The sequence below is a fragment of the Bos mutus genome, chromosome 11 (genome assembly GCF_027580195.1).
Source record: "Bos mutus isolate GX-2022 chromosome 11, NWIPB_WYAK_1.1, whole genome shotgun sequence".
NCBI classification, from domain to species: Eukaryota; Metazoa; Chordata; class Mammalia; order Artiodactyla; family Bovidae; genus Bos; species Bos mutus.
The window spans coordinates 23,776,695-23,802,445 of NC_091627.1; the positions used below are offsets into that span (position 1 = coordinate 23,776,695).

Consider the following 25,751-nt stretch of genomic DNA (forward strand, 5'->3'; position numbering starts at 1 on the left):
AAGATATATTTACTTTTTTTGTTGTTGATGGTGCCCCTCCCCAAACATAATGTAAATCTGCAAAGGGGAAGGGTTTTTATACACACTGTCCACTACTGCCTTCCCAGGATCTAGAACACTGCCTGGCACAAGCAGTCATCTGACAAATATTTTTGATAAACACACACACATTATCCAACTGCCTCCTATGTACTGAAGGATGACTCATTAATTTTCAGTATTCTACCCCAGGGAACACCCATTTACCCCCCTTGACATTCCAGATCCTGCAACGAGGAAACCAATGAATACAACACAGACACCGGCCTGAAACAGCTCGTTATCCAGTGAGATGAAAATAGGCAAATTCAAAGTAACACAGTACAGAAGTCACGAGGTAAGGAAAGGGCAGTACAGGCACACAGAGGAGCGTCCAGCACAGCTTGGGGGCACGACAGGATGGTGGCAGGCGGCAGGACCCGAGCACTAAGCAAAGGCATGCTGGTGAAACATTATGGGCAAAAGATTACAACATGCTGAAGACAAGGAACGGAGAATACACGGGCTGTGTGAGAACTTTAAGCAGCTTGGTATGGCTGAACAAAAGGAAAATGAAGGTGAGGAAACAGAGGCCAGACGACCTCGCTAGGGCCATGGGAAACCACTGAAGCACTGAAGTGAAGGAGAGGAAGCCCAGACCTCCATTCCGGAAAGGCTGCTCTGCTAGATGCCTGGAAAAAGATGCAGAGGCGACAGAAAGGAAGAGACGATGCTTGTTCCATTAAGTAAGTACACTGTTCCAGAAATTAACCTGCCTCACTTGCACCTATATATAATCACTTCTTTCCCTCAATTTATAACATAGTAGGTCAATTCCTTATCTCAAACAAAAACATACCTGGGATATAAAAGCAAAACAAAGGAAAATTACTAGAGTATAGGGGGAAAAAGTAGTACAAAGCAGCAGTAGCAATCAAAAAAAGAAATTCAAAATTTCCCAAATAAAGTAATACATGAACTAGCCTAAAAAAGACAGTCCTTTCCTTGGCCCAAACTTCATCCTAATATACCCATTTCTGAAAACAATACCCACTCGTAATGATGATGCCCTTGGGAGAGTAACCTGTGTGGCAGAGAGTTCGCTCATTCCCCTTTCTCTTTCTAAATAAAAACTGATGAATCAAAGCCAAAGATTTTGCCATGAACAGAATGTTTTCATATACTTACAGGCTCTTAGATATGTTTTGGATGGCCAAGGCATCCAAATTCTTTCTCGGCAGTCTGCTCCGGGTCAGAGGGGGAAGAATCCTGCCTCAATAGACACTGAGCCTTGAATTTGTACACAGAGTGGATTTGAAAGTCTAATCTATTTGCTTATCTATTCTTAAAGTGGTAATTCTCTTAAAATACCCAGTGTAAAAAGGAGATAATTTCTGAATGCTGATGCTTAAAGCTGGTGCAGACAAGTAAACCTAGAGGCCTTCCATTTTCCAGCAGCACCTGAAACACTTTTGGGTCCAGAAAAGAAGGCAATGTAAGTTGAGGCCAAGCTCAGGTGCGCTCACTCAGAAATTAACAATGAATTTAAATAAGGTGTCAGAACCATGCGAGGAAGTAGGCATAGTATGTCTCAACATCTCACCTGCACCATTACTACTCTCATACCTCTCTGGCTTAAAAATACATAAAAGTGCAGTGCTGTTCAAAGAACAACACTGCATACTGTCCTAAATCAGAGCCATCTTCCTCTTGAGAAAGTAGTTACAAAGCCAGTTATCCGTTTCTCCTCTACTACTTCAGCCTTTCCTAAGAATGCTAGAAAATGAAATAAATGACAGAGAAGTTAGGGGTGAATCAACATTCACCTTCGGAGAAGGCGATGGCACCCCACTCCAGTACTCTTGCGGAAAATCCCATGGACGGAGAAGCCTGGCAGGCTGCAGTCCGTGGGGTCACTAAGAGTCGGACACGACTGAACGACTTCACTTTCACTTTTCACTTTCCTGCATTGGAGAAGGCAATGGCAACCACTCCAGTGTTCTTGCCTGGAGAATCCCAGGGACAGCGGAGCCTGGTGGGCTGCCGTCTATGGGGTCGCACAGAGTCAGACACGACTGAAGCGACTTAGCAGCAGCAGCAGCAACATTCACCTTACATACTAGAACCTCTGCCTCTTATTAATGCATGGAAAAGCAACTCCATCTAACACAGCCACTGTGAATGCATTCTGAATGCAAAGTGTTTCAGTCCCTCCGAAGAGGTAAATACGTGTTTTAACTATTTTAGAAAAGCTTTACCATTTCTTATTAATAAAGTGGAAACTGTGAGGACTCACCCTGTAAAGAGGATGGCATTTGTCCCTGAAACATGGAGCCAACTGGGCATAGATCTGGAGGCTATAATAATAGGCTGCCAATTGGAGAGAGAGAGCAGAGTGGGACTGCTTTTCAAAGCACTTGTTAGCATCTAACACCTACAAGGGAGAACAAGAGAAAGAGCTCAGCTGAAAGGAAACTGGCACAACCATCATAAACCATTACATTTCTAGTCCTTACTGTAGAATTTTGGTTCAAAGTTTCTATCAAATCGACTCAAGCTCATCTTAACATGACTACATTAAAATTCAGACATATTATAAAGGCAGATCCTATGCATGTGAAAGCAGATTTTAAAATCAAGATTTCAGCTAACATTGTAGACTTTACTCTTGAGATACTGACCACAGCCCTTCCATTATGCAGAGGCACAACCAGAAGGAAATGAAACATGCAATAAACAATTCACTGGTGAAAATCCCCAGTAGAGACTTTCAGTTTATTCATTTTTTAAGTCCTTTTTTTCTTGGTTAAAGGCAAACTTACCTGTGGTAAGGCCAGGAGATAAGCAAGAGCCAAGGTCATATCATTTGGTAAAGCGTCACTTGCTAGCTGTAAGAGAACTGGATGCACGGGGAAAAAAAATTCATTATTTTCTTTGAGGATCCATGTGACAGTCATGGTTACTAAGTATCACGATTTTAGTCCTTCATGATTTCAACTGTAATTATCTTCAGAGAACTTTTTAAGATGCTTTATGAGAAAGTCTATTCAGCACCATCGAAGTACAGATTATATGAAACTACGTTAAATGGTAGAATTGCCTTAACTTAGACACACTATGCCATTTGCTACTTACATATGTGAATACTGTTAGTGCAGCTACAAAGTCTAAGTGCAAACAGATCAGTGAGGATGTCACTTCCAGCTAATCTTCGAGTTTTAGAGACCCAGGCCATGCTATACAATTCTGGATATCAATGACAGCTACTGTGGAAGATGACCACGTGAGCACTCATGGTCAGAACAACACAGATCTGCGAGAGCAGACTTAGGATAACTCTCTTGATTACTACAGTCATGACAATATGGCTGGGTTCTTTCTCTGCACCACACTCCACAAAAAGAAAACAAGTTTCATGCTTTGATTATATAACATCTTAAAATATCCCAACCGTTACAACTTTTATAAAACTTCTGTATATAAGCAACAACCTATCAATGTCATGGATTTAATAAAAGAGAGAACACTGCGAATAACACCTGTGTTTATATCCATTTTGTATTAACAAGGAGGCACTCATTTAGGACCTTAAGTGACCAATACCAGACAGTCACTGTCATCACAGTGTAAACTTTTTTTTATAGAGAACAGACTCTCCTGATCTTCACTAATGATGGTAAACAGCATCTAAATAATTCAAAGTAAGTAATATTTCACTCTGTAAATACACCATATAATTTTATGGTGTATTAGAGGAAACTGAAAGTCGCTCAGCCATGTCTGACTCTTTGCAACCCCATGGAGTATACAGTTCTCCAGGCCAGAATACTGGAGTCGTAGCCTTTCCCTTCTCCAGGGGATCTTCCCAACTCAGGGATAGAACCCTGGTCTCCTGCATTGCAGGTGGATTCTTTACCAGCTGAGCCTAGATGAGCCAGCTCTAAGTGGGTGGAGTGTCAGAAGTGACCTAAAACTCCATGTCTTGTGCTGACTCATCTAAAAGGGAACTAGGCTTCTTGCACAGCACCTCTAGTAAAAGAATCTGAGTTCTCTAAACACTCATTTCCTCTACAACTGCAACCTCCAATCTCATCTAGCTTTTCTCCACTCCATTTTTACTTCCTTCAGGTATTTCCCTTCCTTATGTACAAAAGAGGACAGTTTTCAAACCACCCCTTTTCTGGCTTTTAGAATCTAAACCTATTCATCAAAACCAGCCCTGTCTCGAATGGCTCAGGAGCCCTTATTCCAGGTGAATGGCCGATACCCCAGCTAATGGAGGACCGTCCCTCTCAGAGTTGTGTTTGGGGCTAGTCTGAGCCCTGCCTGGGAAAATCATCCAGTCCCATTACTGACTTCCAGTCAGATCTTTTCTCCTTTCTTTCTTTCCTTGTTTTTTGTTTTTGTTTTTAATCCTATCATCAACTCAATCTTACACTCCATTTAATGTGCATTTGGCGATTTCCAAAAATCAAAGCACCTTCAAGGGATGAAAAAATACGCTACCTCTGAAGATATTCCTAAGCATATGCTCCAGATCCTGAAGGAAATTCCAAAAGGAAAACAACCCAACAAAAAACAAAAACAACAAAGAACAGTCATGACGACGTGGCTGGAATAAAGCAGAGTTCCCTTGAGAGACCTTTGTGAGGGAAAAACTAGATCTGAAAATATAAATTTCAATAGGTTTATTTTTCAAATATTTAATATTATTTCACAGATACAACTCAAAAGATGGTCACCAGTGTTTCTTGAACATATATCATTGAATACAAAGCTTTTAGCAGGCAAAAGAGAAAAGAAATAATTAATTTCCATGAGCTAAAAGTAATGACAAAAATCACCCTCAGAGGAGTCCAAAGAATCATTGTTATTTTTACAAATAGTGAAAATAATCATTTTAAAATACAAATATTTGCTCCAAGTGAATAATAACCACAAAGGCTTCATTTCATATAAACAACTCTTATGTCTGACTCTTGTGACCCCATGGACTGTAGCCTGCCAGGCTCCTCTGTCCATGGAATTCTCCAGCAAAGAGTGCTGCAGTGGGTTGCCATTTCCTTCTCCAGGAGATGTTCCCAACCCAGGGATCAAACGCAGGTCTCGTGCATCACAGGCAGATTCTTTACTGAATGAGCCACCAGGGGAGCCCCATATTCACAACAGTATTCATCAATTTTAAAACTTTCCTGCAATTTATGATGCACTGACATTTGAGGGGGAAGAGTCTTGTCAATCTGGGCTATTGGCAAACTAGTCAGTTGCCAAGTAAAGCAAAGAGCTTCCCTGCGGGCACACCACTGATGTGCAAACCAACCAGCTCGGAGCCAATTCTCTGAACCAGCCCCTTTCTCTGGCTTCTGCATTCCAGGCGCAATATCACCTCTGCCCTGATCACCCCAGGGCCAAGTGCTAGATAGCCAGAAATCACCCCACAGCCCAGAGTCCACCAAAGTTACCCAAACTCTTTCTCTCAAGCTTGCTCAAGCATGCCTACCAGACCTCGCCTGTTATTTCCCATGAAAACCCATACTCTGCCCCCTTCATACCTTCTGCCTCCCTCTCCCTCTCTCTCTGCCCTGAGGTAAAGACACAGTGAGAAGGCAGCTGTGTGCTAGCCAGAAGAGATAGCTCACCAGAACCCAACCACACTGGCATCTGATTTCCAGTCTCCAAACTGTGAGACTGGGAATTTTTGCTGTTTAAGCCACCTGGTCTATAGTATTCTGTCCTGTCAGCCCAAGCTGACTAACGCAGACAGAAAACAAGACATATAAAATAAGATATCTCTCTCCATTGGTATGTATCAGGCTATCGACAATCGTATGCTATTACAAGCAATGAACATGTGCCGTATTTTCCATGTGTGAGAATTCATGGAATAAATTCCCAGAAGAGGAATCACTAGGTCAAATAATCCCACAACTATAATTTTTATAGCTATCGCCAAATTGCCATGTGTTTTTCAAATCTCATTTTAAGCCAAGTCCTTGTTGTAGCATCTCCACCAGGACTGCCCTTTAGCTGGCATATCTCATCTACCTGAATGCCCATTTGGCCCATTTCTCAAGAGGCCTCCTGACATCTACTTCAACCACAGAAGATGAAGATCGCTTAAGCTGAGGGTGAGTCCAAAGTCCTCTCCACAGGGTAAGCTTCATTGATATGAGTTGACTCCTCAGAATTAATCCTAAGAGAAAGGTACCCTGGCTTTCTGTTTCATCTTTCTGTTTCTTTCATCTGTTTCTGAGTGAATTGATGACTCAGACTTTTGCCCCACTCTCATCAGACGAACTCCAGTGAAATCCAGAATACTACATCCTATTTAAAATCTTCTGGGATTGGGTTCTCTTACTTGTACAGCCCTCCTGCAGATGAAAACTATGTACTCTGGATAAAGCATGAAAAACAGGTATCTTAAGGCACTGGTGAGGCACTCAGAGCAGACAGAAACTAGAGGGCAGATGCCACTTGAAAAATGAAATGACACCAGTGAGTTTCCCATCTTTACAGCTTCTATCCTGAGGGCAAGCTTCTGTCTGCTCCTTGCCAGGCAGGTAAAATTCAGATGGAGAACTTGAAGTCTTAAAGAACCACAGCCCAGAAAAACCACAAAAGCCAACAAGAGAGGTCTGATAGTTCCTTAAAAAACTGTGGCTCATCAACTCCACCCTTAGATAGTTACCCTAGAGAAATAAAAACAAAGGTCCGTAAAAACACAGGTTCACAAAAACTGCTGAGTTCACAGCAGCTTTTTCATAACAACCCTCAGTTGGAAAAAGCTCCCATGTCCCTCACCAGGAGAAGGGGTAAACTGTGGTATATTCATACAGTGGAATACCTTTCAGTTATTAAAAAAATAAGAAAGAAAGAATAGAGAAAAACCTACTGATAGAAGCAGATAAATCTCATTTCACGTAAAAGAATATATCCCACTGAATGAATTCTAGAACAGTCAAAACTCATCTACAGCAGGGAAAAAACTGAACATCTGTCAGTTCCGATTGGGAGCGTGGGGTGGGTGTTTTCAGGAAAGAGGCATCGACTTTCTGGGGTGACAGTAATGTTCTGCATCTTGAAAGGAGCCAGGGTTACACAGGCGCTGTGCTTGTCAAAACTCACAGTCTTATGTCTACACTTAGCGTTTTTGCATTTCATTGTTTGTACATGAAAAAAAAATAATAAAATGTTGTAAAATAAAAAAGTAAGAAATATTGAATGTAGTTAAAGATACGCACAGTGCATGTCAAGAGGCAACGAGTAACGATGCCTACAACTCTGAAATGTGTCAGAGAAAGAAGCTGTATTTGGTGGGAGGACTAGAGCAAGTGTAGTAAAATATTAATTGTTGAAATCCAGGTGGAGAGTATATGGGAGGTTCACTGTAGAAGTTTCTTGACTTTTCTGTGCATTTGAAAATTTCCTTAATAAAATATTTACGGAAGAAAGGGGGAAAAAAATCCTTCTGAAAACAGGGTCAAATGCTCAAGCTCCCCAACAGTTATTTCCCAAACGGGGTTCCGTGTGGACAAGTATACTTGTACCTCCTCTCTAGCACTCAGGCAGCCGAGTTTCCAGCCACACAAAGCCTGTGGCCTCCCTGCTGCTCCAAGACGGGGAAGGCCACCATCACCGGTGTCGGGCACACCAGCATCTCCTACGTGCCCAGGTTGAAAGGAAAGGGATCGTGTCTCTTCCCTGAACCTTAACACAACTGTCAAAGTCACTCTGTGACATCTTTTTTCTCCCACAGCTAGATCACAGCTCATTAATCCCTACAACCCAAGTGCTGACCCAGAACCCCTCCTCACTAACTGAATTATTGAAGGAAACCAACTTGGTGGGGGGCTTGGGGGAAGATGAGAGGGGAGAGACGGGAGGAGGGGAAATGGGAGACACGTCATAACTGCCCACACTTGCCCCCATCCCAACTTTCTCAGCAGCCCTCACTGAGGTGCAGTTCAAACCCCCACATATAGGAAGCTTCTCAGACCTTCAATCTGTGAGCCATGTAAAGCTACATATGACAAAATTATCAAGGAGGATCTGAAGTAGTCCAGAAACCATAGGGTTTCAATCGGATGGGATCCACCAGATATCTTGCTGGCTGTAGACTATATTGCAGTGATTTTTCATTACCATTTAAAATACATGTATTTATTTTAAAAAATATAATAATAAAGATCTGTCCTACATTTAGCACTGTGTATGAATTTAATTTGCAATGCTTATTTTCTAACCTTGCAGAAAATACACTGCATTTTCTAGACAAGTAATACTTCTCTAGAAATCAGATGAAATCTATGCCTAAGCCTCCAAGCACTAATTCTCTGCAAAATAAGTGCCTCTGGAAAGCACTCTATGATAAATTTAATTCCAGAACAGAATTCACAGAGGAAAGCTGCCCATATTATTGATTTAGAAATCATTAGCCATTAAATCATTCATTTAGCTAAATAAATAATGATCAATTTTCTTCAGCTAGTCTCCATAAAAAACCTTTTCATCAACTTTATTAAAAAATTCTGAAAAGTCAGATCGCGTTGGGAAGTATAATTTGTATCATGACCTACTTCTGAACCAAAGTCAGGAGTCACATTTCTGTAATTTTTAATTTAGGTCATTTAACGTATATCATTCATCAAATCTGTTGAGTTTCTAACAAATATTTGACACTATAAAATAGCTAATGATATCTGTCTCAAATATATTAGCATCCTCAAGAGAAACCAAACGTGATCATTTTGTAACATACGGAAATATCAAATCATGATGCTATATACCAGGAACTAACAATTTTGTAGGTCAATTACACTCCAGAAACAAACTCACAGAAAAAGAGATTAGATTTGTGGTTACCAGAGGCAGCGGGTAGGGGAAGGTAGAATTAGATGAAAGTAGTCAAAAGGTATCACCAACTTTGAGTTATAATTGAATGTTATACTCCAGGTACAAGGACAGTAGGTGGCTCAAGGACCAATGCTTCAGTGAATGATGTACACATGGTGAGAAAGGGAACAGGAGGGAATCCCTGACTTATCATTGTGCTACCCCCCAATCCATACAGCTCCTCCACAAAAATCTCTATTTGCTTCATGCTTCCAGATCATTCTGAGGCCTCATCATTTAGTTACCAGCTACCACAAAGATGGTCAGGTATTTTAAGAACACCATGAAAGGGGGAGGCCAAATTTAATCTAGAAAGTTGTGCCCCACCAGGACCTTATTCTCAAGAACTCTCCACCTTCCTCCAAAAACAGCTCTGGAAAACAGCAGAAGCTTTAATAAACTGAGAAATCAGTGCGACAGAGTCTCTCCAAGGACACAGCCATCTTTCAAACCTTTAGCACGTGGTTCCATTTTCTTGCCTTTTTTTGTAAGAGAGGTATGCAAATACACACACACACATATATATGTCATAAGCTAAATCATAAATTAACATATTCTTGACTGGAGATGTATTAATATATCTTTTGTAACCCCAATGTTTGGAGAAGGGAAAGGCTACCCACTCCAGTATTCTGGCCTAGAGAATTCCACGGACAGTCCATGGGGTCGTAAAGAGTAGGACACGATTGAGCCACTTTCACTTCACTTTCAGAGTTGGAGAAGGCAATGGCACCCAACCCCAGTACTCTTGCCTGGAAAATCCCATGGACGGAGGAGCCTGGAAAGCTGCGGTCCATGGGGTTGCTGAGGGTCAGTCACGACTGAGCGACTTCACTTTCACTTTACCCCAATGTTATTGACCAGAGTGTTTCCGTATTCACTTACACAGCAAATTGCTGGTCACAGGCCTTAGGTTCTGCAAAAATCCTCTAATCGATAATGTGTTAAGATATTACATAAGTCAATGTTTCCAAATCCTGGTTATTAATTCAGTCCTTTACTATACCAATTAACAGATGATATTTCCATGTCTAACCAGTATTTTCTTAGGGTCTTAGATTTTATCTGTATAAGCTATTCCAACAATCAATCATAATTTAATCCATGAGTAATGTATTACAATATTTGTAAAGAAAAGAAAGAAGAAATAATTAAAAGGGGAAATAGCAATGCAACTATACTCTTAGAATTCAATATCACTTATAAGATGTGTCATGATTTAGCAATAGCTTCTTGGAGGCAAAAAAGAAACATGAACGTACCTGTGAATCAGTGTTCAACTGTGACTTGAACACTAATTTCAGAAAAGCAAGGAAGAACTTAAAGAGTCTCTTGATAAAGGTGAAAGAGGAAAGTAAAAAAGCTGGCTGAAAACTCAACATTCAAAAAATTAAGCTCATGGCATCTGGTCCCATCACTTCATGGCAAATAGAAGGGGAAAAAGTAGAAACAGTGACAGACTTTATTTTCTTGGGCTCCAAAGTCTCTGCGGCTGGTAACTGCAGCCATGAAATTAAAAGATGCTTGCTCTTTGGAAGGAAAACTATGGCAAACCTAGACAGCATATTAAAAAGCAGAGATAGCACTTTGCTGACAAAGGTCTGTCTAGTCAAAGTTATGGTTTTTCCAGTAGTGATGTATGGATGTAAGAGTTGGACCATAAAGAAGGCTGAGTGCTGAAGAACTGATGCTTTCAAACTGTGGCACTGGAGAAGATTCTTGAGAGCCCCTGAATAGCAAGGAGATCAAACCAGCCAATCCTAAAGGAAATCAACTGTGAATATTCACTGGAAGAACTGATGCTGAAGCTCCAATACTTAGGCTACCTGATGCAAAGAGCTGACTCATTGTAAAAGACCCTAATGCTGGAAAAGATTGAGGGCAGGAGGAAAAGAAGCCAAGAAAGGATGAGATGGTTGGATGGCCTCACCATCTCAATGGACATGGGTCTGAGCAGACTCCAGGAGATAGTGAAGGACAGGGAAGCCTGGCATGCTGCAGTTCAGGGGTCGCAAAGAGTTCAGAGAAACTATAGATCATGATATGCATCTCAGAACTGAAGAAAAACGGTAACTTTGTAAAAACCTCCAGCATCCCAGGCTCTGCAGAGTATTTGCTTCTTCTCTTTACAACTGCATATAAATAATGATTGAAAGAAGGATGATCTAAAAATAAGTTATAGTATCAGGTTTCCAGGAACATGGCAGTTCTATTCCCCACATACATTTTTTCCAAGTTTTACTTCACACTGCAATGTGTTCCATTAAAACACAGCATCATTCAGGCTCATTAGCAGTTATAGGCTATATGGAAGTGCAAGTCCTGGACAAGACTGCCAAGAAAACTGTCTTTCCCTTCTTTATTCCTTACAGATACCTAGAATATAGACAAGATAGCTGGAGCTCCAGTTGTCTTTAAGTCCTGAAGTACCTACTAAGGCTGGCAAAGCAGAGAGGGAAAATTGAAAAATAAAAATAGTCAAGGCAATTACCCTGGAACCTTGAAAAGAAGTAAGGAGGTTAAAGAAGAAAAAAGTACAAATGGCAAGTGGTCTTTGGTCAACTGCATACATTTTCATTCTTTTCAAAAAATTTCACATGGAACGATATGGCACCATGTAGAAAATTCTTAAGACGAAATTCACATCTATAGTCCATGAAACAGGTACATAAGAGTTCTTGATTAACCCATAAAACCAGGAAAGAAAGTAGTATCTATTGAGCTCATTATTCTATATCATTCCCTGTAAGAATCACTTTACATGATTAGCACCCTAAATAGGAATTTTATCTCATTTATCCTTTTAAATCTTCAATATTACAAGTATCCAGAAAATAGTAGGTACTCAATAAATGATTTAAATCAATGAATAAATAAATGTATGAATGATGATGTCAAGTTAAGATACTCAAAATTACTGAAAATGTTACTGGTTTTCCTAACTCTCATTCATTCATACAGTCTCACCTATTATTCTGAGTTACACATTGTTGGGGAACTAGAACCTTTCATACCTTCTGTTGTTGGAAATACTTCTTCTCCTTCGGTTTTAGTTTCTGCCAGTTTCCCAGTTCTCAGTAACACTTCTGCAAAGCTTTCTACCGGGATATGCTGATAGGTGTCATAGGTCACTTCAGACTAGACAAGAGAAGGAGTGACATCATTTAATGGGATTGCTTTTTCTCTATGAAGATATTCTTAGAAAAGATAATGATAGGATTTTTATCTTCTCATAACTTGAATTATAGCTTCTCACTTACTAAAGCATATTATTCGATGTAAATTGTAAAACAGATTTTATTTTAGTCTCATAACACGTAACAAATCAGATAAAACCAATGCAAAACATGAGTATGAACAAAAGAAGTACACCTTCAAAAAAACCGCATATTTTGTTTGTAGTAAAATGCTCGCAGCCACCATGATAGTTAAATCTATGTTCTTAGGCACACTGCCCTTACCTCTACAACAAAGGGATTGGAGATGACAGATTCATAAAAAGGATGACAGCCTTGTTTTTCTAGGCCTTCATTGGCTCTGGTTCCAATTTGATAAACACCACCAAATTCTTGACCCTAAACAGAACAAAGTGATGATCAGTGGATAAAGGAAAGAGAGCTGGGAGAGGAGGTGGAGGAGGAAAGGAAGGAAGAAAGAACAAATAGATTTCAGGAGAAATGGATCACGTGTACTGTGCGAGCTGAAGAGAGAGTGTCAGAGCGACACTGAAACCCAGCGGAGAATATTAAGAATCATCACCACGTTCTGAGCAGCGCTTCAGCCTCACCCTGAAGTGCTTTTTGATTCTTCTGGTCACTTTGACATCACTGAATCAGAAACACTGAAGCAATCGGTGTCACACACATGGCCAGTTTTCTATACAACAGTCCGGATAACCTTTCTAAAACATCATTCTATATATGCTGTTCCCTTGCTCCAAAAAACCTTTAATAGCTCTGAATAATGCAGTCAGCAGTATCAAATATAACTACACAAAATAACATTCAAATTCACTAAATGCTAATTACCATTAAAGGCTAACACTCCATGCAACTACTTTGTCCGTTCTACCGGCCTCTGTGCCCTCCTCCCGTTACAAGGGTAATGGTCCATGCTGACTGCCCACCTCTGCCCCCAGGCCTGCCACAGACCACACCTGCTGAAATCACAGCAGCTGGAGGCAAGGTAAGACTGGGCTCCCTTCACCAGCCCCACCGCCCCCCACAACTACAACCCACACGAACATCTTTATTAGACTGGTCTTCAGTATTCATTAGCAATATTTTAGTATCCCTACTATGGTTTATTATCTTTATGCTTTGCTCTCCTCAAACAGACTGTAAAGCCCCTTATTGGAAGAGCCAACAAGAAGACATTCACCCAATCCTCCAATTCATGGAGCACTTACTTAGGGCAAGCACAGCCTAAGAAACAATCAAGCTGCTGCTGCGAATGATGTTAAAATAGTTTCTTCAGAGAAAACTATATACTAGGCACAGTGGTAACCACTTTATCTAAGACGTTGTTGTTGTTCATTAGCTCAGTCATGTCCGACTCTTTGCAACCCCATGGACTGTAAAATGCCAAGCTTCCCTGTCCTTTACTATCTCCCGGAGCATGCTTAAACTCATATCCATCAAGTCAGTGATGCCATTCAACCATCTCATCCTCTGTAGACTCCTTCTCCTCCTGTCTTCAATCTTTTCCAGCATCATGATCTTTTCTAATGAGCCGGCTCTTCACATCAGGTGGCCGAAGTATTGGAGCTTCAGCATCAGTCCTTCCAAAGAATATTCAGGACTGATTTCCTTTAGGTTTGACTGGTAAGGTCTCCTTGCAGTCCAAGGGACTCTCAAGAGTTTTCTCCAACACCACAGTTCAAAAGCATTACTTCTTCAGCACTCAGCCTGCTTTACTTAATGGTCCAACTCTAAGACTTTCAAAAAGCCCCAACAGGTGAGACAGAAAATAACCCTAATCAAAATCCAGTGTGATGCATGCAGCAATGAGATGCACAGACTTCACCCAAAGTCAAGCCCACAGCCCATCAGTAAGTGGTTTCTTCTGGGTGATTATCCTCCATTCTCTCTCCTGCATATCCCACGTTCAGACCATCAGCAGGTCCACAAAGTACACCCTCAAACCAAAGACTTCTCATGTCCCTCATGGCTACCCTAATCTAAGCCATCAACATCTCTCAGCTGGACTCCTGGAAGAGAGAAGCATCTTTTTGCTTCACTACTGATGACTCTCTGCACAGAAGTTAAACAGATGTATTAAAAGTAACCTTGGATCACATGACTGCATTGTCTGAATTTTCAAACAACACTGTGTTGCTGAGAAGCAGATCTGTAGTTCTCTTCACCATCTATGGAAGGCTTTACATGGTGGGTCTCTTCACCATCTCTCCAACCATTCATTTCCAACCATCTTCCCACTCATCATGCTGCACTCCCTTACCTTGGCCCCCTTCTACAAAGACATCAGGCTATTTCTTCAAAATGTACTTGTCTGCTTGGCTTACTCAGCTTTCTGCTCAGAGTGATTCCTTTTCTGAGAAACTAACCCCCCTGCTGCAATCAGAACTTCGCTCCTCCAGTATCACTCACTATTCCACTACCTTGCTTAAGTTCTCTGCACAGTACTCATCACCACCTGCCATCTCATTATCATACAAATATTTTATCTGTTGGTTTCTTTTTTGCTCCCACTGAGACACAGGGGACTCAAAGGAAGGAAATCAGACTGAAGGGTTTCCCCACTCTATTTCCCATGATGAGCACAACATCTGACATGTGGAAAATGCCTGGTAAGTATCTGCAGAATGAATGAATGAGATACTCAAGTGTTTGGGGTACCTTTATAAAAAGGCCCCTGCTTCTTTTTCCTGTTAGTTTCCTAGTATTTGGCTAAAGAACGGAAAGCAGCATGACGATGCAGGGAAGACAGGAGGGACACAGTGGGCTAAGAAGTCACAGAAAACAACCTCAATGCTTGTCCTGACCTCTACTTGCAGAAACACGAAAGAATCGGTTAAAACATTCCCTTGACCTAGAGGCCCCACTGAAGACTGAATGTGCCCCACCCCGACCCCAACCTCATGTTGAAATCCTAACCCCTGTGTAACAGTGTTAGGAGGTGGGGCCTTTGATAAGTGATTAAGTCACGATGGCAGAGCTGGAAAATGAGATTAGTGCCTTTATAAGAAAAGAGATTCCAGAAAAGTCCCTCACCCCCCTTCTACCATGTGAGGACACAGCAAACTGAAGGCATTCTATGAACCAGGAAGCAGGCCTGCATCAAACACTAAATTCTCCAGGGCCTTGACCTTGGACTTCCCAGTTTCCAGCACTGTGAGAAATAAACTGTCCGTTGTTTAAGTCACCTAGGCTAAAATATTTTTGTCACAGAAGCTGGAGAGAACTAAGACAGCCGCCAGGATGGCGCCTAGTGCTTCTCTTCTTTCTACTGCCCTACAGAAACAGAGCAAAAGAGAGAAAGCCTTAATAAACATCATTTTCCTTTTCATCTCAGTAAACTTCAATTCTGACATAGAAACCAACCTTACTTAAATCTATATCGATGGATTCTTCAAGTATAGTATGGTAGCAAATTACAGTCTATAAAATCAATTACTCATTCCCTATCCGATGGGAGGCCTAGATTTCTTAGGAGATTAATAATCTAAAGAAGATAAACTTAAATAGTGAAACCAACTGAAGAGCATGCTAATGAATTGACATAAACCACCCCAACTGCTTTAAGAAAACAGAATGCCTCGCTCACTTGAAGGGGCCGTAGGTAAGTCAAAGACTTCTTCCACCACTGCCCATCGCTGACGGCCTGCAGCACCGCCTTGGTGGTGGTGGTGGTGTTGGAGAGGACTTTCATGGTGGTAGCAGTGGTCCAGTGTAACAGGTCGGCTGAGTTGCTGCCTGGGACACTTACTTCATCCTATGTTTAAAAAAAAAAAAAAAGAGAGAGAGAGAGAAAATGGCAAGAGTAAAAAGAAAAGAACAGAGCAGAGAGTGACAATGCGACAACTTGGAGTTATCCGACATGAAATTAAACAGATTTAAAAATTCATCTTTACCAATAACAACCCAAAAAAAATGTGAACGTGATATTAGCATACTGTACCTCCTTGAATCATTTACAAAAGAAAATTCAGTAAAGGAAAATACATCTTAATGCATTAGTCAAAGAATCTCTTTCAGAAGTATTTATAAAGCAAATAGTGGGTTCTTAATTTTTTTTTTTTTTTACTAATCTAATATCCTCCAATGAGGTACTCATGTTTGTTTCTTTAACAAGACATTTTAAACTATTTACGGTTTAGATTAAGAAATAAATTATTCACTTCAACAATGCTACTGTGACCCAGACAAAGGTACAAGATTCTGATGATCCACCTTTACATACTGAAAGGCATTTTGTTTTTCATCTAAACAAGTGGATGATTAATAGCATTTAAAAGGTTTCTAATGTGGAACCTCCTGCCAATCTCGAAGCAATCAGCTACAATTCCAACTCCCCATGTACTAACCCAAGAGGTTTCATGGGGAGAAAAATGCCAATATATCGACATTTGTTTAAACAGAAATGACAGTGACCACAGCTGCTTTTTGATCAAAGAAAGGGAAATTGTTCTATGAAAACCCAGCCTTTGGTTTAGTATTTGTCTACTTCTACTTACTTTTTCTGTAGTATTCTAGTCAAAGGAAAGAAAAATTAAGGTCTAGTCTTCCAATATGAACAACTTTCTTGCCACTAATAGGAGAGTTTAGTTCGGCTATTTGGGTCTACATCACATCATTCATTAATGTGTTATTTGAATAATAAAAAAAGATAAATCGTGGAATCACTCAATAATTACCTAGATATCATCACAACACACACTTAGGAGAAATTCACCATTTTAGACCAACTTGAAAGCCTCTATACAGGGTGGGTAGAATTACGGCCCCCGAAAAGACTCTGATGCTGGGAGGGATTACAGGCAGGAGGAAAAGGGGATGATAGAGGATGAGATGGCTGGATGGCATCACCGACTCGATGGACGTGAGTTTGAGTGAACTCCGGGAGATGGTGATGGACAGGGAGGCCTGGCATGCTGCGATTCATGGGGTCACAAAGAGTGAGACATGACTGAGCAACTGAATGAACTGAACTGAAAATACCTGCATCCTAATCCCTAGAACCTGAAAATATAGTACATTAGATGGCAAAAGACCTTGGCAGATATGATTAAGGACACAAACCTTGAGGTGAGGAGATAAATCTTGAATTATGAGTGGAACTAACCTAATCACATGAGCCTTTTAAGCAGAGAACCCTTCCCAGCTAGGGTCACACAGACACGCCCTGGGAGAAGAGGCAGGAGAGATGTGAAGCACATCATTGCTGGCTTTGGAGATTGACAGAGGTGGCCAAGAGTTAAAGAATGTGAGAAGCATGGAGAAGGGGAAAAGAAACTGGAGGTAATACCCAGCAAGGCAATGAGGACTTCAGTCCTGCAAACACAAGGAATTAAATTCTGTCAACAACATGAATTAGAGAAGGGAATGGAAACCCACTCCAGTGCCTAGAGAATTCCACAGACGTAGGAGCCCGGCGGGCTACAGCCATAGGGTCACAAAGAATCAGACACAACTGAGCAACTAACACTACTAACAACATGAATGAGCATGGAAATGAATTCTCTCCCAGAGCCTCCAGAAAGCACAGTCCTGTGGGCACCCTGACTTTGGCTGAGATCCTAAGCAAAAACCCACCCAAGCTCGCCACATTTCCGGCCTATGGGAATTATAATAACTTGCATTGTTTCATTCTGACAGAATGTGGTCCACTGGAGAAGGGAATGGCAAACCACTTCAGTATTCTTGCCTTGAGAACCCCATGAACAGTATGAAAAAGCAAAATGATAGGACACTGAAAGAGGAACTCCCCAGGTCAGTAGGTGCCCAATATGCTACTGGAGATCAGTGGAGAAATAACTCCAGAAAGAATGAAGGGATAGAGCCAAAGCAAAAACAATACCCAGCTGTGGATGTGACTGGTAATAGAAGCAAGGTCCGATGCTGTAAAGAGCAATATTGCAGAGGAACCTGGAATGTCAGGTCCATGAATCAAGGCAAATTGGAAGTAGTCAAACAGGAGATGGCAAGAGTGAATGTCGGCATTCTAGGAATCAGCAAACTAAAATGGACTGGAATGCGTGAATTTAACTCAGATGAACATTATATCTACTACTGCGGACAGGACTCCCTCAAGAGAAACGGAGTGGCCATCATGGTCAACAAGAGAGTCCGAAATGCAGTACTTGGATGCAATCTCAAAAACGACAGAATGATCTCTGTTCGTTTCCAAGGCAAACCATTCAATATCACAGTAATCCAAGTCTATGCCCCAACCAGTAACGCTGAAGAAGGTGAAGTTGAACGGTTCTATGAAGACCTACAAGACCTTTTAAAACTAACACCCAAAAAAGATGTCCTTTTCATTATAGGGGACTGGAATGCAAAAGTAGGAAGTCAAGAAACACCTGGAGTAACAGGCAAATTTGGCCTTGGAATACGGAATGAAGCAGGGCAAAGACTAATAGAGTTTTGCCAAGAAAATGCACTGGTCATAACAAACACCCTCTTCCAACAACACAAGAGAAGACTCTACACATGAACATCACCAGATGGTCAACACCAAAATGAGACTGATTATATTCTTTGCAGCCAAAGATGGAGAAGCTCTATACAGTCAGCAAAAACAAGACCAGGAGCTGACTGTGGCTCAGACCATGAACTCCTTATTGCCAAATTCAGACTTAAATTGAAGAAAGTAGGGAAAACCACTAGACCATTCAGGTATGACCTAAATCAAATCCCTTATGATTTATACAGTGGAAGTGAGAAATAGATTTAAGGGCCTAGATCCAATAGATAGAGTGCCTGATGAACTATGGAATGAGGTTCGTGATGTTGTACAGGAGACAGGGATCAAGACCATCCCCATGGAAAAGAAATGCAAAAAAGCAAAATGGCTGTCTGGGGAGGCCTTACAAATAGCTGTGAAAAGAAGAGAAGCAAAAAGCAAAGGAGAAAAGGAAAGATATAAGCATCTGAATGCAGAGTTCCAAAGAATAGCAAGAAGAGATAAGAAAGCCTTCCTCAGTGATCAATGCAAAGAAATAGAGGAAAACAACAGAATGGGAAAGACTAGAGATCTCTTCAAGAAAATTAGAGATACCAAGAGAACATTTCATGCAAAGATGGGTTCGATAAAGGACAGAAATGGTATGGACCTAACAGAAGCAGAAGATATTAAGAAGAGATGGCAAGAATACACAGAAGAACTGTACAAAAAAGATCTTCAAGACCCAGATAATCACAATGGTGTGATCACTCACCTAGAGCCAGACATCCTGGAATGTGAAGTCAAGTGGGCCTTAGTAAGCATCATTACAAACAAAGCTAGTGGAGGTGATGGAATTCCAGTTGAGCTATTCCAAATCCTGAAAGATGATGCTGTGAAAGTGCTGCACTCAATATGTCAGTAAATTTGGAAAACTCAGCAGTGGCCACAGGACTGGAAAAGGTCAGTTTTCATTCCAATCCCAAACTACTCAAACTACTGCACAATTGCACTCATCTGACACTCTAGTAAAGTAAGGGTCAAAATTCTCCAAGCCAGGCTTCAGCAATATGTGAACCATGAACTTCCTAATGTTCAAGCTGGTTTTAGAAAAGGCAGAGGAACCAGAGATCAAATTGCCAACATCTGCTGGATCATGGAAAAAGCAAGAGAGTTCCAGAAAAACATCTATTTCTGCTTTATTGACTATGCTAAGCCTTCGACTGTGTGGATCACAATAAACTGTGGAAAATTCTGAAAGAGATGGGAATACCAGACCACCTGATCTGCCTCTTGAGAAATTTGTATGCAGGTCAGGAAGCAACAGTTAGAACTGGACGTGGAACAATAGACTGGTTCCAAATAGGAAAAGGAGTTCGTCAAGGCTGTATATTGTCACCTTGCTTATTTAACTTATATGCAGAGTACATCATGAGAAATGCTGGACTGGAAGAAGCACAAGCTGGAATCAAGATTGCCGGGAGAAATATCAGTAACCTTAGACATGCAGATGACACCACCCTTATGGCAGAAAGTGAAGAGGAACTCAAAAGCCTCTTGATGAAAGTGAAAGTGGAGAGTGAAAAAGTTGGCTTAAAGCTCAACATTCAGAAAACGAAGATCATGGCATCCGGTCCCACCACTTCGTGGGAAATAGATGGGGAAACAGTGGAAACAGTGTCAGACTTTATTTTTTGGGGCTCCAAAATCACTGCATATGGTGACTGCAGCCATGAAACTAAAAGACGCTTACTCCTTGGAAGGAAAATTATGACCAACCTAGATAGCATATTCAAAAGCAGAGCCATTACTTTGCCAACAAAGGTTTGTCTAGTCAAGGCTATGGTTTTTCCTGTGGTCATGTATGGATGTGAGAGTTGGACTGTGAAGAAGGCTGAGCGCCGAAGAATTGATGCTTTTGAACTGTGGTGTTGGAGAAGACTCTTCAGAGTACCTTGGACCGCAAGGAGATCCAACCAGTCCATTGTGAAGGAGATCAGCCCTGGGATTTCTTTGGAAGGAATGATGCTAAAGCTGAAACTCCAGTATTTTGGCCACCTCATGTGAAGAGTTGACTCATTGGAAAAGACTCTGATGCTGGGAGGGATTGGGGGCAGGAGGAGAAGGGGACGACAGAGGATTAGATGGCTTGATGGCATCACTGCTGGATGGCATCACTGACTCGATGGACGTGAGTCTGGGTGAACTCCGGGAGTTGGTAATGGACAGGGAGGCCTGGCGTGCTGCGATTCATGGGGTTGCAAAGAGTTTCACACAACTGAGTGACGTAACTGAACTGAACTGCATTGTTTCAAAGCTCCTAAATGTCATAGCAGTAAAAGAAAATGATTACATTATGTTGGTACACTTATAATTTCTAGAAAACCATTTTAATTTTATTCTTAGTACTAAAATGAAATGTATTTAAGCTGCATTAACTGATACTTACAATTTCCTCACTGGGCAGTTGGTTAGCTTTTCTCAAAAGATTTTCTATTCTTTTAATGTGGGAAAAAAAAAAAGTTGTGTCCCAAGACTAGAAGAAATTATAATTATGTGATGCAACTGAGGTGTCAGTTAACGCTACAAGGGCAACTATATTATAATATCAATGTATCAATATATTATATACCTTAAACTTATACAGTGTAATATGTCAAATATATCTTCATTTTCTAAAAAAAAATTTTAAACCTGTGTTTCCTGTAAGCTTTCTGGACTTTGGGAAAGGTATAAACTATCAACTCGATGCACTATAAAGTATAATTATGAAAACAACACAGATGATATGCTAAGGAAGAAAATACTCATGTTAAACTGATTGTATATAAGGGCAAACATGTCAAAAACAACTGCTAGGGGTTTAGGTGCCCCAAAAAGACCAGCACTTCTCCTGGGTTTCAGATTTTGCAGCAGATACTACAGCTTGGTTCACTCAACTCAGTTCTAGACCACTCCCAGGCTGCGTTGCTAGAAGCTGAAAAGCTAAATACTACATTTTCCAGATTCCCTAGGGCTGACATTCTTCACAAGACCTAGTTTTCGTCAAACAGATGCACCCACTGTGTAGATATGCACAGTGAAACTACAGTAGAGACTGTACTTTTGCTATTACTGTGCTTTCCCTGTAGAAAATAAACTTTTTTTTTTCCTTTTTCTATTTTTTCTGGTCATCCTAGTTGCTCTTCTGCAGTATTGGTGATGCAAGTACCAGTGACCAGTCCCTAGCTTCATGGGGTAAGGGACAGTGTGGACCCATTCTGCTGGCTTGTTATCCTGGCAGGGTCAAAGCAGCACCACAGACAGCTGATGAGGAGGGGCTTTCGAATTCCCCAACTTCTTGTGGCAGATTTCCGCTCCAGCGGTAATAACCTCCTCAGTATTTTTCTTATAGTTACTCTAAAAATACACCAAAGCCTGCTTCTCCAGACCTTTGAATGATTATGTAAGATTCCAATTCTCATTAAAATAAAAAAAGTCCTCTTCTGCTTATAATAGCTAGAATGTTTTCTATTGCTTACAGCTGAACACTGATTAAAAAAAAAAAAACAAGAAAATATATTTTTGATCTGAAAGAACAACAACATCATTTTTATTCTGCAGTAGATGAAGACTTTGGCTTAAATCTCCAGCCATAATAAGGCTAAAATCTTTCTGCGAGTCTACATCTTGGGAGTCACTTTTCCAAGGAGGAGTTGACTCTACAGAACAGATATCTGAGCAAAATAATCATAGCAGCCCAGTAGTGGAAAATGGAGCAGAACAAACTTCCAGAACTGCCAAAACCTGTGCTGTCCAACCTGGCAGCCGGCAGATATACGAGGCAACTGCACTCTGGAAATGCAGCTGCTCCAAATAGAGAAGTGCTGTCAGTGTAAAATACACTGGATTGTAAGACTTAAGTGCCTAAATGAACAAGTAAATAAACTAGCCCACATGTGTATAACCTCAAGGAACAAAAATTAGAACTGAATGTACCCTTTCTGGGCTTCCTAGGTAACACTAGTGGTAAAGAACCCACCTGCCAATGCAGGAGACGTAAGAGATGTGGGTTCGATCCCTGGGTCAGAAAGATTCCCTGGAGGAGGGCATGGCAACCCACTCCAGTATTCTTGCCTGGAGAATCCCATAAACAGAGGAGCCTGGTGGGCTACAGGCCATGGGGTCCCAAAGAGTCAGGCACGACTGAGCCACTGAAGCGACCTAGCATACATGCACGCATTGTACCCTTTCTGTTGACAGGCAAAATCAAGAGGAAATCCAAGGAGGCTAAACCTTACATTCTCAGTTTTTCCTCTCAATTTCAGCAATTAGGAAGGTTATGTGCCCTCTCCTCTGCATGCCTGTGGGGGTCGGAGGGAAGGGTTAAGGAGACAAAACGGAAGACCGAAGCTCATTATCAACACGTCTGAAAAGACAAGTAGAAAGACCAACATAGGAAAAAACACAAATCTCCCTCCAAGAGTAATCATAACGATAGCTGCCACGTCGTGAAAGCTTGGTATGTGTCAGGGCTTTACAAGGCCCGTTATGTGTATACTGGGCATAAACACTGCGAGGGAACACACACACACACACAGTTGCTTCAATGGCAGCATTATGAGAAGTCTTTCCTTAATTTCTTCACTATTTGAGAAGACGGCAGGAGGTTTATTTCTTCTCCACTTTAGTAGCACAGTCAGCTCATCACATCGGGCTCCTGCACTCCAGAGGCCCCTCTTTTCTAACAGGGTCAGGACCCCGGCCAAGAAGCTTCTACTATTAGGCAGCAGTGTAGACGGTACTGCTAACTCCCTCCCTGCATCGTGGGGGCAGGGCCTGCTTACCTGGACAGCTCGTCATTGAGTGTGTTCATCTATTGGGCTACTGAAAGCTTTGGATTCAGGTACATTCTGCTTCATTCTGCTTCTAAGCTTTTGCCCCCAGTAACTCTGCACTGAACAGAACTAGTACTATATATGCACACACACACACACACACATATATAAATCCCTCTCTGAATAACACTGCCAGAAAAAGGTCTTTGTCAGAAATAAATCTCAGAAGGAATTTGCAGTAACTAGACATTCTCTTTCTCCCTCCCTCTCTATATATGTGTGCATGCATATATATACACACACACAGATATATATATAAATATGTGTGTACATATGTAAGTATACAGTATAGTAAGCATCTCAATTTATGTTAGATTTTATACCTGAAAAAAAAAACAGAAACCAATCAGAATTCATTCCCCTACTCAGCAAATCCTCACTGAGTGACTCCTATTTGATGTCATACTATATTGTACTAGTCAATTAGGTGATAAAAACAAGAAGGACACAGCCTCTGCCCTTGGGAGCCACTGAGCTCCAGAAACTACAAAGGGAGGCAGAGATACAGACAAATCACTATGTCCTCTGCCTAGAGGCACCATCATAGAAAGCTTCACAGAAGAAGTAATATTTCAGCAGGAAAGAATTTCAGGCTTCCAAAGAAGAAATGGTGATGATTTCAGGTTGTTTAGTTACTAAGTCGTGTCCCACTCTTTGTGGGACCCCATGGATTGTACCCTGCCAGGCTCCTCTGTCCAAGGGATTTCCCAAGCAAGAATACTGGAGTGGGCTGCCATTTTCTTCTGCAGGGGGATCTTCCCAATCCAAGGATCAAACCTGTGTCTCCTGCATTGGCATATGGATTATTTACCACTGAGCCACCAGAGAAGCGCCCATGATTTCAGGTGAAAAGTGAAAGTAAAATGCGCTCAGTCGTGTCCTACTCTTTGCGACCGCATGGACTATACAGTCCATGGCCTCCTCCAGGCCAGAATATTGGAATGGGTAGCCTTTCCCTCCTCCAGGGGATGTTCCTGGTAGACTTGTACAAATAAGAGACATGAACCAACATGGAATATTGGAGGAAACTTGAGTTGATTCAATGACGGTATAGAAAAGAATACACAAAGATGAAGGTCAGGGCACATGAAGATCAAAGGTAGGCAGAGGCAAGACCAGCAAGAGACCTACTGACATGACACCAAAGCACCTCCATCATCACCTGGACAACACAACACCCCCGAGAGGCTTTAAACAAAAGGAGTTAACATAACGAGATTTATGTTTTAGAAATCTTATTCCAGGAGCAGGAATCCATTAGGAGATTGGTGAATTAGTCCAAATTTAAAATAATCAGGGACTCGGGGAATTCCCTAGTGGCCCAGAGGTTAGGACTCTGTGCTTTCACTGCCAAAGGCCTGGGTTTAATTCTTGGTCATGAGGCAGATGGGACTACGCCCGCCACGCCCCCCAAACCCAGGGTAAAGTAATTGGAGATTCATTCTCTGTTGATGGAAATTCCAAGACAAAAATAGCAGGGGAATAAAGGGAGGAGGCTAGACACTGCACAGACCACACATTTCTTGTTCCCTAAGTCAGAGACCTCCCTAACCACACATGGGCAGAAAAGGCTCCTTGGAGGCCAAGGGAGAGTCATGTCATGGGATGTTCCACCCATATGCCTTTGCGGTAGCATCCATCTTGGCAAAGAGATGCATGTGCCCACATGGGAGGATCCTGAGATAAACCACGTAAGGACTGTGAAGCAGGCAAATCACAATGACTCGCCAAAGGAAACCCGGAAGAAATGCCCCATGAAAGTAATTCAAACTACCACAAAGGCATGACTCAGCAACTCAGGGACTCTCCCTCTGAGTCTGCCTGTGTCTATCCTCAGGTAATGTACTCTTTTTACTCCTAATAAATACTTTACTTGCTTCACTATTTTCTGTCTTTGTGGCAATTCTTTTCTGCAAAGCCAAAGGGTCAGTCAGGGCCCTTGACACTGACCACTGGCCTAGTGGCTAGGACCTGGTGCTTTTACCACCGCGACCCAGCCCATCTGTGGCTGGGAACCCAAGCCCTGTTCCAAGTGGTTGCGGCCGGAGGCCACCCAAGATCAGTTAGGGAACTAAGATCCTACAAGCTGCCTTGCATGGCCAAAAAAAAAAAAGTACAATTAAAAAAAAGATAAAATAATCAGGAACTGAATTAAGGCAGTGATACTGGGAATAGAAGAGGTTTCCATAAGGTATATTTGAATCTGAAATGCATTTTTAAGTTTAAATGCTTTTATTTGTTTCTTCTAAAGACGAAAAGGGACTGAGATAAGTCAGATAAGAGAAATTCAAGGATTCTGGATCCAACCATAGAAAAAAGAAAGTGGACGATCTTCAA

The 25,751-nt window shown here is 41.5% G+C and overlaps 1 protein-coding gene across 2 annotated transcripts in view; it reads right to left on the minus strand.

The window, feature by feature from the left end:
• NBAS (NBAS subunit of NRZ tethering complex) overlaps window positions 1-25,751 on the minus strand; it is a 329,480-nt gene that overhangs the window by 117,489 nt on the left and 186,240 nt on the right. For both annotated transcript variants that reach the window (XM_005891040.3, XM_070379139.1), the window contains 5 exons: window positions 15,697-15,864; window positions 12,372-12,485; window positions 11,925-12,048; window positions 2,841-2,917; window positions 2,315-2,452 (listed from right to left, as the gene is read on the minus strand). In XM_005891040.3, coding sequence (XP_005891102.2) covers window positions 2,315-2,452; window positions 2,841-2,917; window positions 11,925-12,048; window positions 12,372-12,485; window positions 15,697-15,864 — 621 coding nt within the window. The remainder of the gene's footprint in view (window positions 1-2,314; window positions 2,453-2,840; window positions 2,918-11,924; window positions 12,049-12,371; window positions 12,486-15,696; window positions 15,865-25,751) is intronic.